Source organism: Pristiophorus japonicus, chromosome 5 (assembly GCF_044704955.1).
Source record: "Pristiophorus japonicus isolate sPriJap1 chromosome 5, sPriJap1.hap1, whole genome shotgun sequence".
In the NCBI taxonomy this organism is placed as follows: domain Eukaryota; kingdom Metazoa; phylum Chordata; class Chondrichthyes; family Pristiophoridae; genus Pristiophorus; species Pristiophorus japonicus.
In genome coordinates this window covers 138097673-138115257 of record NC_091981.1, presented here as the reverse complement: position 1 = coordinate 138115257, position 17585 = coordinate 138097673, and the positions used below count along the sequence as shown (strand labels likewise).

General features: G+C 48.5%; 1 protein-coding gene across 1 annotated transcript in view; it reads left to right on the top strand.

The window, feature by feature from the left end:
- The window catches only part of LOC139264466 (histone deacetylase 9-like), a 1015340-nt gene that overhangs the window by 313553 nt on the left and 684202 nt on the right, over positions 1-17585 (top strand). Inside the window, exon 6 of the mRNA XM_070880994.1 lies at positions 6449-6570. Within this exon, the coding sequence (XP_070737095.1) occupies positions 6449-6570 (122 nt within the window). The remainder of the gene's footprint in view (positions 1-6448; positions 6571-17585) is intronic.

Below are 17585 nucleotides of genomic sequence, written 5' to 3'. Positions count from 1 at the left end.
ACCCGATTTTATGGTGGTAAAGAGTTGCATCCTCAAAGGGGATTGGTCTGCCACACCTAAGCAAATGTGCGAGGAGGCTAAACCGTACATTCGTCGCAAGGACAAGCTGTCTATTGAAGCAGATTGCATATTGTGAGGCAATCACATTGTAATGCCCAAGAAAGGGAGAGAGAAGTTCGTGCGTGAGTTACACAGCACACATCCGGGTAAAGTGATGATGAAGGCCATTGCCAGGTCCCATGTATCATGGCCAGGAATTGATTCTGAGCTGGAAGCATGCGTGCATCAGTGCAACACTTGCATGCAGCTCAGCAAAGCACCAGCGGAATCGCCGCTGAGTCTGGGGTCATGGCCATCCAAACCTTGGCCCAGGATCCATGTAGATTTTGCTGGTCCCTTCCTGGGCAAGATGTTTTTAGTGGTTGTGGATGCTTATTCGAAGTGGATAGAATGCATAATCATGTCATCCTGCACGCCCACGGCGCCATAGAGAATCTCAATGTCATGTTCGCGACACATGGTCTGCCTGACATAGTAATGAGTGACAATGGGTCGTGCTTCACCAGTCAGGAGTTTCAAGAGTTTGTGAAACTTAATGGTATAAAATTGTAAGGTCAGCACTGTTCAAGCCTGCATCCAATGGGCAAGCTGAACGTGCAGTACAAATTATCAAGCAAAGCATGAGGAGAGTAACCCAAGGGTCACTGCAGACCCATTTGTCCTGCATACTGCTGAGTTATAGGACAAGACTCCACACACTCACAGGGGTCTTGCCTGCTGAACTCATGATGAAACGAGGTCTTAAGACCAAGCTATCTCTGGTACACCCGGATTTAACGAACCATGTTGAATACAGAAGACAAAGTCAACAAAGGTACCACGATCGAGCAACTGTGTCACGCGAGATTTCTGTTAATGATCCTGGATATGTGTTGAACTATGGTCAGGGTCCCAAATGGATCACTGATACGGTCATGGCCAAGGAGGGCAACAGAGTATTCGTTATTAAGCTCAAGACTGGGCAAACTTGCAGGAAACACATGGATCAGACAAAGCTGAGGCACATAGACGAGCCAGAACAGTCGGACAAAGAAACCATCAATGACCAAACCAACCTACCAGTAGTCTTCAGAGGACTCAAGGATCATCAGTGAACCTGGAATTTCTATCATGGACCTGTTCAATAAAAATGGACTTGCAATTCCTGACATGGCCACTGCCACCCCCAACAAGTCAGTCATCCAGCTATCAGCCACAACAGACCCCGCACACTCACCCAAGGCCAGAATCGAGCTGAGACGGTCAACCCGGGAGTGCAAAGCACCGGACCATCTCAACCTGTGAAAGACTGTGATAAGATCTCAGAGGGGCATATTGTCACGTATGTACATTCTGTTTGTAGCCACCAGATGGCGTCATTGTTGGAGGCCCTGAGCAGCACGCACATGGTGCTGCTCAGGTATAAAAGGCCAGCCATTTTGAGAGTCAGGCACTTTGGGCCTAAATAAAACATAGCTAAGGTTGTACCTTGCTTAGTTAAACAGTACTCAGTTTGAACGTTTATTGCATACATAACACGTGCATTGTCCAAGAAGATGCAGAAGCAAAATTGAAGCTCAAGTCCAGAAAGCTGCAAAAATAATATATTTCCATTGAACTGAAAAAGGGAGCATGAGTACTAGAGCAGGGGGCAGTTAGGAGATAGGCTCATTGCTTGGAGGGAGGGATGCAATGGCTGGGACTAGGAGAGATTGGAGAGGCTGGGGTCTGGTGCTGGAAGGGAGCAGGAAGGTAAAAGCTTGGCCTGGGCATAAGTGGAGAGGCCTGCAGCTTTTCCATTTATCTGGAGTCAGAGTACTTGAGTAGGATGGTCTGAAGAGCAGAGTACTTGGACCAATAGTAATGGACACTGAGGCCTATGAGTGCATAAGAGAGTCGGACTGAGGCAGGGCATGGAGCAGGCAGGGACCAAGGCCTGTCATAAAAGGAAACTCCAAGCAGCAATGGAAAGTGGAGGCTTGGCAGAAGCAGGACAGGAGTACAGACTAAGCTTGCAGGTTCTTTTAAATAAATACTGGCTCTGCCTGAGAGCAAGCAGGAAGGCAAGGCTAAGACATGATAGTGAGTGAGCAGTAGTAAAAGCTGAAAGAATATCACAGAATGAGACGCCTGTGGGAGGCCCTTGGATTGGGAATCACCTCCTCCCCCTCCCCCCCCCCAAGCTCACACAAGCAGCAGCAGGCGACTTACTGGCGGCTACAGCTCCCCGCCTGACTGGAAGCCGAACTGAGCAGAAGATACAGGAGAAAGACATGAAAGAAGTTGAGCTTTAGCAAGTGTAATACCAGCAGGAAGCAACAAGATGGCACACTGAAGTTTTCCTCGAATGATACCAAGAATGAGAGATTATAGAAAGTGCTTGCATTTATATAAGTTAGTGCCTGACCACATCTTTTGGACATTTCAAAGTGCTTTACAGCAAATGGGTTATCTTTAAAGTTCAGTCAATGTTGCTACAGCCAGTTTGTGCACAGCAAGTTCCCACTTTGAGTGATTGATCTGATAGTCTGTTTTCTGTAGTGTTAGTTTTAATGGGCCCAAGTTTTGGGCCGCGCCGAAAACGGCACAGCCCCGACCTGGACGCCCGTTTTTCGCGCCACAAAGTGTGCCTAAAAAAACTTACGTATTCTCCGGCTCCCTGCTGGTCCTCTGGAGTCGGACGTGGCGCAGCACGAGCTGCGGGAGGCGGAGCCAGGTCCCTGCGCTGAAAACAGTGCCGGGACCTCTGCACATGCGCGTTACAGTGGGCGCGCATGTGCAGTAGCTCCAGGCGCCCAAAACTGTGTGGGAGAGGCCCGAAGCACGCAGTCCCTAGCCCTGGCCGAATGGCCTCACTGGGGCTGCGTGCATAAGGCTGCCTCCCACGCCCAGCTCCTGCTTCCTTCCGACCCGACTCGACTCCCGCTTCCGCCGCCCCCCCCCGCCCCTGGACCCGACCCGACCCCCCGGACTGGACCCGACCCGCACTCCCCCCACCCGATCTGACCTCCCTCTCCCTCCCTCTCCCTCACCCCCGACCCGAACCGACCTCCCTCCCACCACCCCCCCGACCCGATCCGCGCTCCCGACCCCCCCCCCCCCCCCCACCCGGACCGGATCCGACCCAACCTGACCTCCCTCCCCCCGCCCCCAACACGAACCGACCTGACCTCCCCCTGTCCCCCCCCAACCTCCCCCCGACCCGAACCGAACCGAACCGACCCGACCTGACCCGCTCTCCCTCCCTACCCGAACCAACCCGACCTCCCTCCTCCCCCCCCCGACCCGACCTGTACTCCCGACCCCCACCCCCCCCTTCCCGGACCGGACCCAACCCGACGCGACCCACGCTCCCGATCCTGGACCCTGGACCCGACCCGACCCAACGCCACCTACCTGGTGCTGGGGACGGGCCCTGCCCGAAGTCTTGGGCCCGGCTGGGCCCGGACCATTCAGCCTCCCTCCCCCTTCTCCCCCCTTCTCCTTTCCCCCCCTTCTCCTTTCCTTCCCCCCTCTCCTTCCCCTTCTTCCCCCTTCTCTTTCCCCTTCTCCCCCCTTCTCTTTCCCCTTCTCCTCTCCCCCTTTACCTTTCCCCTTCTCCTCCTCCCCCTTCCCCTTCTCCTCCTCCCCCCTTTCCCCTTCTCCTCCTCCCCCTTCCCCTTCTCCTCCCCCCCTCCTCCCCCTTCTCCTCCTCCCCCCCTTCCACTTCTCCCCCTCCCCCCTTCCCCTTCTCCCCCACCTTCCCCTTCTTCCCCCCCTCTTCCCCTTCTCCTCCTCCCCCCTTTCCCTTCTCCTCCTCCCCCCCTTCCACTTCTCCTTCTCCCCCCCTTCCCCTTCTCCTCCTCCCCCTTCTCTCCCATCCCTCCCCCTTCCCTCCCTCCCCCTCTGCCTCCCTCCCTCCCCTTCCCCTGCCCCTCTCCCTCTACCACCCTCCTCCCCCTCCCCTCGCTGTCAGAAACACAGACACTGACAGATAGAGAGTGAGAGACACAGACAGACAGAGAGATAGAGACACTGACAGAGACACACTGGGGGGGGGGGGGGGGGCATCCCAGCACGCTGTTGGAGGGCTCCCGGTGCTGCAGTCGGTAAGTAGAAAATGTTTTATTTATTGATTTAAAAAAAAAAATTATTTCTTATTAATTTTTTTTGATTGATTTATTGGTTGATTTATTGATGTTTTTATCATTTATTATTGATGATGGCTCTTTATTTGTAAAACTGAAGTGTTTAATGTTTGTAAACTTCCCTTTAAACCCCCCCTCCCCCATTCCCTACGCCTGATTTGTAACCTACGCCTGATTTTCTAAAGTGTAGACAAGGTTTTTTCGAGCGTACAAAAATCTTCACTTACTCCATTCTAAGTTAGTTTGGAGTAAGTTTTCACTGCCGAAACTTCGAAAACAGGCGTAAGTGGCCGGACACGTCCCCTTTTGAAAAAAAAATTCTGTTCCAAAGTGAAACTGTTCTAACTGACTAGAACTGGAGCAAACTAAATGCCGAGAATTTGAATTTCTAAGATACTCCGTTCTACACCAGTTGCTCCAAAAAATCAGGAGCAACTGAGGCCGAAACTTGGGCCCAATGACTCATCTGAAAGATAGTAAGCTGGGGCGGGTTGGAGTCGGGTGAGATGTAAAAACTTTAAAAATCTCAAATCCGACCCCAACCCGCCACATATCTGACACTTCCGAGTTTAATTAAGGCAGAACACGGTGCGGCCAGACAACCTGCTCCCAGGGTTGGACATTTAACTATGTTAATGAGGTTGGCAGCCTTCGATTTAACCTGCTTTGCAAGTTTAACACTGGCCGGATGGGCTTCCCAGGTCTCGGGAAACCCGGCAGCTGAAGGTAGGTGAGGACAGTTTCATGGAGCAGGGAAGTGCTTCCCTCTGGCTCCTTAAGATCACCCCATCAGATCCACCAACCCCGCCCCCCGCCGCCATACAACCACCCTTCCCTCACCCACGTCGGGAATAGGGTTCCCCTTCCCAGGTTGGGGATCGAAACTCGGCCATGGGGTTGGGCTTCGGGCCCCTCCCAGGCTCCCAGTAACAGCAGCAGGCAGATTACCTACGGCTGCAGCCTCCTGGGGAGTGTTCCCTCCTCAGCTGGAAGCCAAGCCTGTCAATCAGGCTGACTTCTGATTGGGGAATCTGTCAAACGAAAACTACGCACCTGTGGAGTCAAAACTCTGCAGCGTGCTGGGATACCCGAACTTCTGGGTTTCCTGGCAGAAACTCCGTAACCCCCTCCGCCTATGTAGCCCGTCCCTGTCAAGATTCAGCCCAGCACCTTTGACAAAGAATCACTCCCTCAGTACTGCAGTGAAGACCTGAAAAATTGGATTTTTTTTCGTTGGAACAGAGAAGATTCAAGAAAAAAAAGACTTACATTTATATAGCGCCTTTCATGACCACAGTGTTTACAGCCAATGAAGTATTTTTTGAAGTGTAATCATTGTTGTAATGTAAGAAATGCGGCAGCCAATTTGCCAACAGCAAGCTCCCATAAACAGCAATGTGATAATGTCCAGATAATCTGGTATTTAGTGATGTTGATTGAGGGATAAATATTCGCTAGGACACCAGGGAGAACTCCCCTGCTCTTCTTCAAAATAGTGTTATGAGATCTTTTACATCCACCTGATACAGCAGACGTGGCCTCGGTTTAATGTCTCAACCAAAAGGGAATCTAATCAATAACAAGGAGTCATAAACTCAGAATATTATCCAGAAAGTGGACGTTAGAATATTTCTTTTCACACAGAAGTTATTAGAATATGGAATATTTTACCACAATTGGCTATAGAGGCAGAACCTAAAACATAATTTAAAATAAAATTGAATAAGCATTTGAGAAGGCAGGACATAAAAGGATATGGGGAAATGGTAATGAAATGGAATTAAAGTAGATTACTTCACTTGAGGAACTAGCACTGTCACAGGTACATGCTGAATGTCTTCCTTCTCTGCTGTGATGTCTACATTTTCTTGAGCTGATAATGAACCAACACTAAACCAGTTCGGAACTTTGTACAGGAGCCTTTCAACAGAAGGATAGGACTGACACACAGTTGTTTTTAGATTGAGTAGAAAGTTTGAGCATATTTTCCCAAAGTTGGAAAAGGGTTACAATTATTTTTCAGTTTCACCACCATCTATTTAATAGAGTTGAAATGCTAAAAAGTAGGGAGGGATACAGCAAAACATAATGGAAAAGGGAATGTGGTACAGGTCTGATTCAAGATAATCCAACCAGTTCAAAGCAACAAAAGTGAATGATTGACATGGAAAAACTCTCTTAAATTAGATGCAAAGCTGGCCATCTGCAAAGATTATGTTGCCATTTCATTGTATAGTCTGAAAAGATGTTGTGTTAATTTGCTACTCTTTATTCTGTGCCAGGGGAGCCCATCATGCTTCACTGGACCAGAGTTCCCCACCACAGAGTGGAACATCTCCATCATACAAACAACCATTACCGGGAACTCATGACACAAAGGATGATTTCCCCCTGCGAAAAACTGGTGAGTCAAGAATCCATGTTTACCACTTTAGTTGTGAAATCCCTTTGGACCTGCAATGACTCAATAAGAATAACACATTCTATTTTCTATCAGGATAATTGTACTACTTACTGGATGACTCTACTTGTATTGAGATATCTATATACATGCATTTAATCGTATATGCAAAGTAAACATTTTTAAATTTTTCTTATATTTACCTTGGCTGTTTGGTGTCAACTTTTTCCTTAAAAGTGAGCTTGGTTTTTCAATAAACAACCTATTTGTAACAAGAATAGGAAATGCTGGAAACTCTCAGCAGGTCTGACAACATCTGTGAAGAGAACAGACAAGACTTTCGGGTGTGGACCCTTTATCTGAGGAAGGGACATAACCAAAGCACTATACCCTGTTCTCTACACTATTGCTGGCTCACCTGCTGAGTGTTTTTGGCATTTTCTGTCTTTGTTTCCAATTTCCAGCATCAATAGCATTTTGATTTTTGCTCTGAACAGGAACTGCTCTTCACGGAAAACAACATTCTACTTGATTGCTACATAATCCCATCAGTTATAAAAGTTCTGTTCTGTTAGTGGTGTTTCATATTTTAAAACTTATGATGAAGAGGCAGCCTGGAACGGATATTTTGTATACAATGTCCACTTAAGTGGCATCATGGAAAAGTTACTGCTCCAAAGGCAGTGTCAACATTCATGGTCACATGACAGGTAGTTTTATTAAAAATGAGTGCTCTCAGACTGCCTTTAATAGCAGCTAGCACAGCAGCAAATACAGGTAGCTCCTCTTTTTGGCCCCAAGTTTCCACACGCGGCAAAACAGGCGCCCCTCCGAGCTGGGCGCCCGTTTTTCGCGCCGAAAACGGCGCCTGAAAAAAAACGCGCTATTCTCGAGCGCTTTGCAGCTCGATGTCTGCTTGGCACAGCGCACAGGGGGCAGAGCCTACCACTCGCGCCGATTTTGTAAGTAGGAGGGGGCGGGTACAATTTAAATGAGTTTTTTCGTGTCGGCAACCCTGCGCGTGCGCGTTGGAGCGTTCGCGCACGCGCAGTCTGAAGTAAACATTGGCACTCGGCCATTTTAAAAAGTGCTGCAGAAAAAGTAAAAATTTGTTTATTGAACGCTTGCAAAGGCTTATATTTTAATTTTCTTGATATTTCTGTGTGTGAGGGTGAGGGAGTGCATTCTGTAATTAAAGATAGACTGTGATAAACGGGACACATGCACTTGTTTGAGACTATTCAAATTCTTTGTAGCTGTTCAATTTTTAACATTTTTTAATAAAACCACATTGCCCTTCCATGATCAGCACTGAGGCTTCTTGCAGCTTTCTCCCCCTGCCGTCCGTCGGGCCCAATGGCAAACGGCTGCCTCAAGTTCTGAGGCTTCCTGCAGCCTTCTCCCTCCCTCCCCACCCCTGCCGTCGGTCAGTCCCGACGGCAAACCGCTGCCTGAAAGGCCTGCCTGAAGCACTTTCACACAGGTAGGAACATGGTTTATTTAATCTTTTCTTTGCTTATAAATTTTTATTCAGGTTGGATTTATTTGTATAATATTTGAATAAGTATAACTAAGGATTTATTGTAGAATTTAATGACTTCCCTTCCCCCCCACTCCCCCCCCACCTCGTTCCCGACGCCTAATTTGTAACCTGCGCCTGATTTTTTAATGTGTAGACAAGGTATTTTCAAGCCTACAAAAATCTTCACTTGCTCCATTCTAAGTTAGTTTGGAGTACGTTTTCACTGTGGAAACTTTCAAATCAGGCGTCAGTGGCCAGACACGCCCCCTTTTGAAAAAAATTTCTGTTCAAAAGTAAAACTGTTCTACCTGACTAGAACTGCAGAAAACTTAAATGTGGAGAATTCCGATTTCTAAGATACTCCGTTCTCCACCAGTTGCTCCTAAAAATCAGGAGCAAATCATGTGGAAACTTGGGGCCATAGTATTGAGGGATTATGGGAAAGTTCAGTTTAATGTACTTCTCCTTTAACATGACCTCACATTTGCATGAGTAATATTGATCCCAAGTTCTGTAGTAATAATATGTTACTCTTAAGCCATTTTTAATGAAGAGTACACTAAGTGCTAAACAATAAAACAAAATTGATTTCACAGTTAACCCAATTGCACTAAACGGTGCAGTTCTGAGCCAGTTAGACTCGGAGTGTCTCAGATCAAATCTCCAGTCTGATCTTAGTCTGGCAGCCTTGGAGAAGTTACAAATGGCATCAGTTTTCCTGAGGTAATGAATAAAAAAAATCAGCCAGTGCTCCCTCTCCTGATCATTATCTGTATTCAGGACAAGAGAATGCATTTACAATTTTGCTGTATGTAGAAGACGGAGGAAATCTTCCCTGCAGGACAAAGGCTGTGATGAGTCCCACAGTCAACATTCTGTCTGAGTTTGCTCATGAAGAATGGCCCTATGGGCCAAGTAGTGGAAATATGCTGGCACCAGTGGAACTATGGCCAATTGAGTCACCACCTTCAGGAGAAGAGGGAAGATTTGTGGGACAAATTCTGACTTTATTACTGCACTTCAATTGCACACTTGATACAGGATATAAAAAGCAAGGGGTAGAAATTGCCCTCAGCCCGAAACAGGGCGCAACCTCCGTTTTTTAAAGTTTTTCTCCGCCGCAAACCAGGCGACAGAGATGTCATAAATATTCGTCACTCTTTTTGGCTTGGGCAGAAGTCGAAGCGGCTGAGGGGTGGAAGTGTCCTTGCAGTGAGTCCGCCACCCCGACCAGTCATCAGTGCCATGCTGATGACATCAGTGCGCACGCCACCCCGATGCGTCACAACGTCTCTCAGTTAAAGGCAGAGCCGCTGTGAGTTCGGCACACATTTAAGTCTGGGCCACCAGGGAGGGTTTCGGCTGGGCCAGCAGCCTGGCACCCAAGAGGGGTGCAGGCTGCAAGTTGTCAGCCCGGCCAAACCCAGGGGCATAATTGTCGAGACAAAAAAAAAATAACATGGCGGCCGCGGCAGTGCGTCCTCCCCTTTAACGGTGGTCGAGCCGCCATGTCACAGAGAGTGCACTGACACAAAAAGCTGTCAGGGGGCACCAACCGATGGCTGGGCCGCTCCCGCGGAGCAATACTGGGAAAAGGGCCATTTCCCGAGGGGCATTTAAAACATAAATGAAAAAGATGATGTGAAAGTCTAGCAATTTTTTGAAAGAAAGAACTTAAATTTAAGTCAAATCTCTCACAACATCTGAAAGTATTTCACATACAATGAATTGCTATGAAGTACAATCTTTGCTGTTAATATAGGCAAATGTGGCAACTCATCATCATAGGCAGTCCCTCGAAATCGAGGAAGACTTGCTTCCACTCTAAAAGTAAGTTCTCAGGTGACTGAACAGTCCAATATGGGAATTACAGTCTCTGTTGCAGGTGGGACAGACAGTCGTTGAAAGAAAGGGTGGGTGGGACAGGTTTGCCGCACACTCCTTTCGCTGCCTGCGCTTGTTTTCTGCATGCTCTCGGCGACGAGACTTGAGATGCTCAGTGCTATCCCGCATGCTCTTTCTCCACCTAGGGCGGTCTTTGGCCAGGGACTCCCAGGTGCCAATGAGGATGTTGCAGTTAATCAAGGAGGCTTTGAGGGTGTCCTTGAAACATTTCCTCTGCCCACCTGGGGGTCGCTTGCCGTGTAGGAGTTCCGAGTAGAGCGCTTGCTTTGGGAGTCTTGTGTTGGGCATGCGGACAATGTGGCCCGCCCAATGGAGCTGGTCAAGTGTGGTCAGTGTTTCAATGCTGGGGATGTTGGCCTGATCGAGAACACTGACGTTGGTGTGTCTGTCCTCGCCGGGGATTTGCAGGATCTTGCGGAGACAGCGTTGGTGGTATTTCTCCAGTGATTTGAGGTGTCTGTTGTATATGATATGGAAAGTGATCCACAATTTTCAAGGCCACGACATGGATCTTGATGACTGGGGGCCAGTGCTGTGTGACGTGGTCAGGTTGGTGGAGGACCTTTGTCTTACGGATGTTTAGTATAAGGCCCATGCTTTTGTACGCCCCAGTGAAGATGTTGACTATGACTTGGAATTCAGTCTCTGAATGTACGCAGACGCAAGCGTCGTCCGCATACTGTAGCTCGACGACAGAGGATGGGTCTTGGATCTGGCCTGGAGACGACGAAGGTTGAATAGGTTCCCACTGGTTCTGTAGTTTAGTTTTACTCCAACTGGGAGTTTGTTGTGTGAGGTGGAGCATTGCAGCGAGGAAGATCGAGAAGAGGTTGGTGCGATGACGCAGCCCTGCTTGACCCCGGTCCCGATGGAGATTGGGTCTGTGGTGGATCCGTTGGTCAGGATCACGGCTTGCATGTCGTTGTGTAGAGGTGGAGGATGGCAACAAACTTTTGGGGGCAACCGAAACAGAGGAGGACGCTCCATAGTCCCTCGTGGTTAACAATGTCGAAGGCCTTTGTAAGGTCAAAGAAGATCATGCACAAGGGTTGGTGTTGTTCCCTGCATTTCTCTTGCAGTTGTTCCATTGTTCGCATGCCTGACACAAGACTCCCAAAGCAAGCGCTCTACTCAGAACTCCTACACGGCAAGCGAGCCCCAGGTGGGCAGATGAAACGTTTCAAGGACACCCTCAAAGCCTCCTTGATAAAATGCAACATCCCCACCGACACCTGGCCAAAGCCCGCCCTAAGTGGAGGAAGTGCATCTGGGAGGGCGCTGAGCACCTCGAGTCTCATCTCCAAGAGCATGCAGAAACCAAGCGCAGGCAGCGGAAGGACCGTGCGGCAAACCAGACTCCCCACTCACCCTTTCCTTCAACAACTGCCTGTCCCACCTGTGACAGAGACTGTAATTCCCGTATTGGACTTTCAGTCACCCATGAACTCACTTTTAGAGTGGAAGCAAGTCTTCCTCGATTTTGAGGGACTGCCTATGATGATGATGATGTATATGGTCCATGTCTCTGAGCCATATAGGAGGGCAGGTATCACTTCATTTCTGTAGACTATAAGCTTGGTGCTAGATTTGAGGTCCTGATCTTCCTCAGGCAACCGAAGACTGCACTGGCACACTGGACCTCGTCATCGATGTCTGCCCTTGCTGATAGTAGGCTCCCGAGGTATGGAAAGTAGTCCACGTTGTCCACGGCCACGCCGTGGATTTTGATGACCGGGGAGCAGTGCTGTGTGGCGGGGTCAGGTTGATGGAGGACCTTTGTCATACAGATGTTTAGTGTAAGGCCCGTGTTTTCGCACACCTCAGTGAAGATATTGACGATGGCTTGGAGTTTAGCCTCTGAATGTGCACAGATGCAGATGTTGTCCGCGTACTGTAATTCAATGACAGAGGATGAGACGGTCTTGGATCTAGCCTGGAGGCGACGAAGGTTAAACAGATTCCTACTGGTTCTATAGTTTAGTTCCACTCCAGCGGGGAGCTTGTTGAGCGTGAGATGGAGCATTGCAGCGAGGAAGATTGAGAAGAGGATTAGCGCGATGATGCAGCCCTGCTTGACCCCGGTCCGGACGTGGATTGAATCTGTAGTGGATCCGTTGATTAGGATCACAAATTGCATGTTGCCGTGGTAAATTGTTATTTTATGCACAGTAATACTCCATAAATAGCAATGAGATTATTGCCCAGTTAATCTGTTTTGTTTTTAATGAAGTTAGTTGATGGAAAAATGATGGCCAGGATACTGGGAGAACTCTCTGTTCTTCCAATGTTGCCATGGAATCTTTAACATCCACCTGAGCAACAGACACAAGCACAGGCAGACAGGGCATCGGTTTAATGCCTCGTGCAAAGCATAGTACCTTTGACAAATGTATCATTCCCTCATTAGTACACTGGAGTGTCCGTTTAATTTCATGTGCTCAAGTACTGGACTCCCTAACTCAGAGGTGAGAATGCTACAAATCAAACCAGGCTGAGGCAGTACTATAATGTGCATTCTAAATGAGAATAATTTCCTCAAGAATCTATCTTAAAGTTTCTGGGTATTTTTCTGTTTTGGTGGTCCAGCTGGGAAGCCTCACTTGCTGGGAGAGCATATTGGTAAGACAGTTATATGAGACGATTGGTTCTTTGACCATTCATTTAAAAAGTTAGATCATGTGCTACGCATGCCCAAATTTCAATGCTGTTCTCTTGATGGACGAGGCTTCCTACTGGGAGCAAAAGTTGGAAAGTTACCCATAACTTTTCCATTCTATGAGTAAACCAGGTTTCAGCTGAGTCTGAATTTAATAAAGTGATCACGAGAATTGTGTGTAACCACAGTTTCTTCATTTTGAGTGTAGTGCTTTGTAAGTTTATTATACTACTTCAGAGTCAGTGATAATTAATGGGAAAAAAGCATTTAGGGACCTTCCAGTCTGATGAGTAATGAATCATCACATTTTATAAATAGAAATATCTGTGTCATGTAATAAAAAATCTTTTGTTGCCATTACTTAATCCGACAGCTTCTGTACTGGAAAAAATTAGTATCATAACATACCATGTTGAATGTGAGTCAGTAACTGTAAACAAGCATTCACTATCCAGAAACTAAGGGGATAATTTCAACCTGCAAAAATGGGTGGGTTTGTGTGGTGTATGTAGCACACAAATCACTGACTCCACACGGTCTGGTGTTGATATAACTGCTGTGACCATAGTCCTTTATTGTTTAGCTCCAGAGTGCCTCTCAGGTGTGGTGGGCAGCCTTTTATACTCTGTCTTGCAGGTACTTTCAGGTCTCCCACCACAGCGCCCTCTGTGGTGCACCATTGTACTTATACATTTAATGTACCTGGACAATACATAACATCTCACTCCCCGCCCAGTTTTAAAGCCATTGCCAGTGACCTTGGCCTTGTTCGTCCTGGTTGATTTGTGGGTGTGAGTCCATGACCATCCACTTCCCTCTTCTCCCCCATGTGGAGGACCAGGTGCAAGCATGTGGTATTTGCAGTCCTTACATGGTGGATAAAGTATCCGAGCATAACCTCCAACAGAAAGCAGGTATACATAGACGGTACATTTGTATGGTACATATAATATGTGGTACAGATGTTATGTCAAAAGGTTGCAGGTACACTGAACAGTTATTTAATCCCAGCTCCTCTGCGTGAGGTACGGTGGCGGTACACAGCCCCTTTTTGCCCGAGGTAATGGGCTGCTCTGAGACAGGGTATCGCAACTGGTGAGTTGCCTCTGTTCTCATGAAGTGGTTGTCTTAGCGGCCGCTGAACCATTACATGAATCCCCTAAATCGAAAATCGCATTAGCCCATTGGTAATGTTAGTCACGGGTCCATATCCCTTTTTACTTGAACCTCGTGGTATTGACACTTTTCGTAATTCATATCCATAATTTTAAACACAGTAACCATTCAGCAATAAAATATTAATTCTTATCATAAATCCATCATCCTACATTCACGTAGCTCATTTAGACTCGCTCTTGCCTTACAAAAGTCTCTTTGTGGGGACCGCCAATGGTGTAAGGCCCTTTTAAGACTCCAGGGTGCATTTCCCTTTTAAGACGCCATCATGTGGTTCCCACGAGGCTTCCCTTGGGTGCCGCCATTTTAGTTCCCCTACTGGCCTTTGTCTGCAGAGCTCTGTTGCCACGAGGCTCACCACCATCTTGAGCTCGCTGGCGAAGAAAGAACAGAAGGGACAAAGAAGAAAGAAAGGGGAAAAAACAGCTCAGAGCAGCCCATCTTGGCAGAAGTGGCTCCCTGGACTCGATCAGTCACAGTCCCTGCCGCTTCCGCCACTCTGGCTCGCGTTCTCCCGAGTCACGCCAGCCGCCGGCGTAGCCTCCGCTTCCACTGCTGTCTCCGCACTTGCCGCCCCTCCTCAGCCGCCGTAGCCGCCCCTCCTGTGGCCGCCATGGCCGCCACCATCGCAGTCGCTACCGCCGCCCGACTTTTCCTCTGCGTGGGCCCCCCAGATCCGTCGGCCATCGATGGACCTCCCGCTCATCGCCCGCAGCGCCCCGCCGGCCCGCACCCCAGCAATCGGCCCACACCTGCAAAACTGCTCTTCCAGGGTCTGCTCGTCTGTGGAGGCTGAGGCTGCAGAATTGCTTGAGGTCAGGAGTTCTGGGCTGCTGTCGCCTGTGTGTGGATTTAGGCTGCAGCTCCAGCTCGGTCGGCGCTGCTCTTTGGGAACCCAGGGGACAGCAGTCTGTGGAGGAATGAAGTCTTCCCAGCTCCCACAGACCTTTCCCATCCACCTCCTGCCGAGAAGCGTTGGCCCATCGGCTGCAGTGACCCAAAAAGTTAAACTGTGCATCTCGCCCCTGTGAGATACCTACACATCCGCTCTGCCAAGATCAGGTATCAGTTCCCTGGTGTAGGTACGCAGCTTTGCCATGACCGGGACCAGCTTGGGTCGTGCAGCTGGGTTGACCCACAGTTTATCGAAAGTTCTCTGACTCATCAACGATGGACCCGATCCCGTAGCCACTGCCATGCTCACTGGGACTCCATTAATTTTTACTTCCATTATCACTGGGGGCGAATCGTTGGTACACGTATACAGTCCCAACACCTCATCTTCTTTTGCCTGCTCCTCGCTGGAAAATGGACCCTCTACCATCTCCTCAGCCACACGGTGAGTCAGATTTCTTTTACACATACGCTGAAGGTGGCCTTTCAGGTGGCAGGTATTGCACGTGTACTCTGCAAACCTGCACTGGTGAGCCCCATGGCTTCCTCCGCAGCGCCAGCATGGTGCTACTCGATTGACCCCCCCTCAGCGGACTCTGAGTTCCAGGAACCCGAGGTCCATGCTCTCTGCCCCGGGCAGAGCCACATTCTACAGTTTTGTCCGTGGTGGCCGCTATCCTGTGGACAGTGCCTGCCGGGTTCGAGACTGTGTGGATCATTTGCTTGGTGCTGCAAGTCGAGGTCATATATACCCAGCTGATGGTGATGGCCTTTGTCAGGGTGACTGTGGGTTCCGTGGCTAGCAGCTTGTGAAGGAGGCCCTCATGGCCAATCCCCATAACAAAAACGTCCCGCAATGCCTCGTCAAGGTGTGCGCCAAAATCACACGGCGCCACGAGTCTCCTGAAGTCCACATGATATTTGGTGACATCCTGGCCCTCAGGTCTGCAGTGATGGTAACATTTGTATCTGGCCGTGAGGATACTCTCCTTTGGTTTCAACTGGTCACGAATGAGTTCAGTCAGCTCCTCGTATGACTTGTCCCTGGCGCTCGCGGGTGCCAGCAAATCCCTGACGAGACAGTAAACCTCATCTCCACAACTGGAAAGCAATATCACCTTACGCTTCTCTCTCAGTGTGTCCGTGTGCCCCGTCAGGTCGTTTGCTGTGAAGTAGTACTCGAGCCTTTCTGTAAAGGCCTCCCAATCATTGCCCACCGTAAAATCCTTTAGCGAACCCAGAGTAGCCATGGTTGCGTGGAGTTCGCCCGCGTCCTCGTTGCCAATGTAGTGTATGTAGCACACAAATCACTGACTCCACACGGTCTGGTGTTGATATAACTGCTGTGACCTTAGTCCTTTATTGTGTAACTCCAGAGTGCCTCTCAGGTGTGGTGGGCAGCCTTTTATACTCTGTCTTGCAGGTACTTTCAGGTCTCCCACCACAGCGCCCTCTGTGATGCACCATTGTACTTATACATTTAATGTACCTGGACAATACATAACATCTCAGGTCAGGTGGGAAGTAAAAATATTTAACATTTCAAACACAAACCCAACCCACCCATTTCTGGTTTTAACAGAGATGGGTCACAGGGCAAGCGACCAATCTGCTCTCAGGAGACAGTCGGTCACTGAAATATTTTAAGGATGCTGCGTTCCTCCACTTCAACAGGCTTTTTTATTTTTAATTAATGTCAGCCGGTTTTCCCGGGGCTTGGGAATCCCAGCAGGTAAAAGGAGGCAAGAAGGGCCGGATTCATAAGGTAAGTGCAATTATGGCACTGCTTGTGGGCCAGGAGAAGCAGGAATGTTTCCTCCAGGCCCAACAAGCTTACCTATATATCCCCCCATGACCTGTGACTCCTCTCACCTCCCTGTGATCTCCAACACCACCACCCCAATTCCAACTCACAACCCCCCCCCACCCCCCGCTCTCCATCCCCCCACAGCTCCCAAGCTCCGAATACATAGCGGGGCTTAAGACTAATTAGCCATTTTCCTTTGAATCATGTGTTCATATTCTTCCTTTATTTTCAGTTTTTGTTGTAGGATTAGTTCATCCCTACACTTTCCCATCACTGAAGTCCCCCTTCACTTAAAAACATAAGATATAAGAGCAGGAGTAGGCCATACAGCCCTTCGAACTTGTTCCGCCATTCAATAAGATCATGATTGATCTTCTACCTCAACTCCACTTTCCCACCCGATACCTATATCAAAGAATCATAGAAGTTTACAGCACGGAAGGAGGCCATTTTGGCCCATTGTGTCCGTGTCGGCCAACAAAAGGCTATCCAGCCGAATCCCACTTTCCAGCTCTAGGTCCGCAACCCTGCAGGTTACGGCACTTCAGGTGCACATCCAAGTACTTTTTAAATGTGGTGAGGGTTTCTGCCTCTTCCACCCTTTCAGGCAGTGAGTTCCAGACTCCCACAAGCCTCTGCATGAAGAAATTTCCCCTCAAATCCCCTCTAAACCTTCTACCAACTACTTTAAATTTATATCCCCTGATTCCCTTAGAGTCCAAAAATCTAGCAATCTCCGCCTTTAATATACTCAACGACTGGGCATCCATAGCTCTTTGGGATAGAGAATTCAAAAGATTCACAACCTTCTGAGTTACGAAATTTCTCCTTATCTCAGTCTTAAATGGCCGACCCCTTATCCTAAGACCATGCTCCCTAGTTCTAGACTCTCCAGCCCGGGGAAACAGTCTCTAAGCATCTACCCTGTTAATCCCCTTCAGAATTTTTTATGTTTCAATGAGATCACCTCTCATTCTTGTAAACTCCAGAGAATACAATTATTTTGTACACAAACTAGCAGGATGAATAAGAATTTTAAGCTTCTTACTAATGAGAAG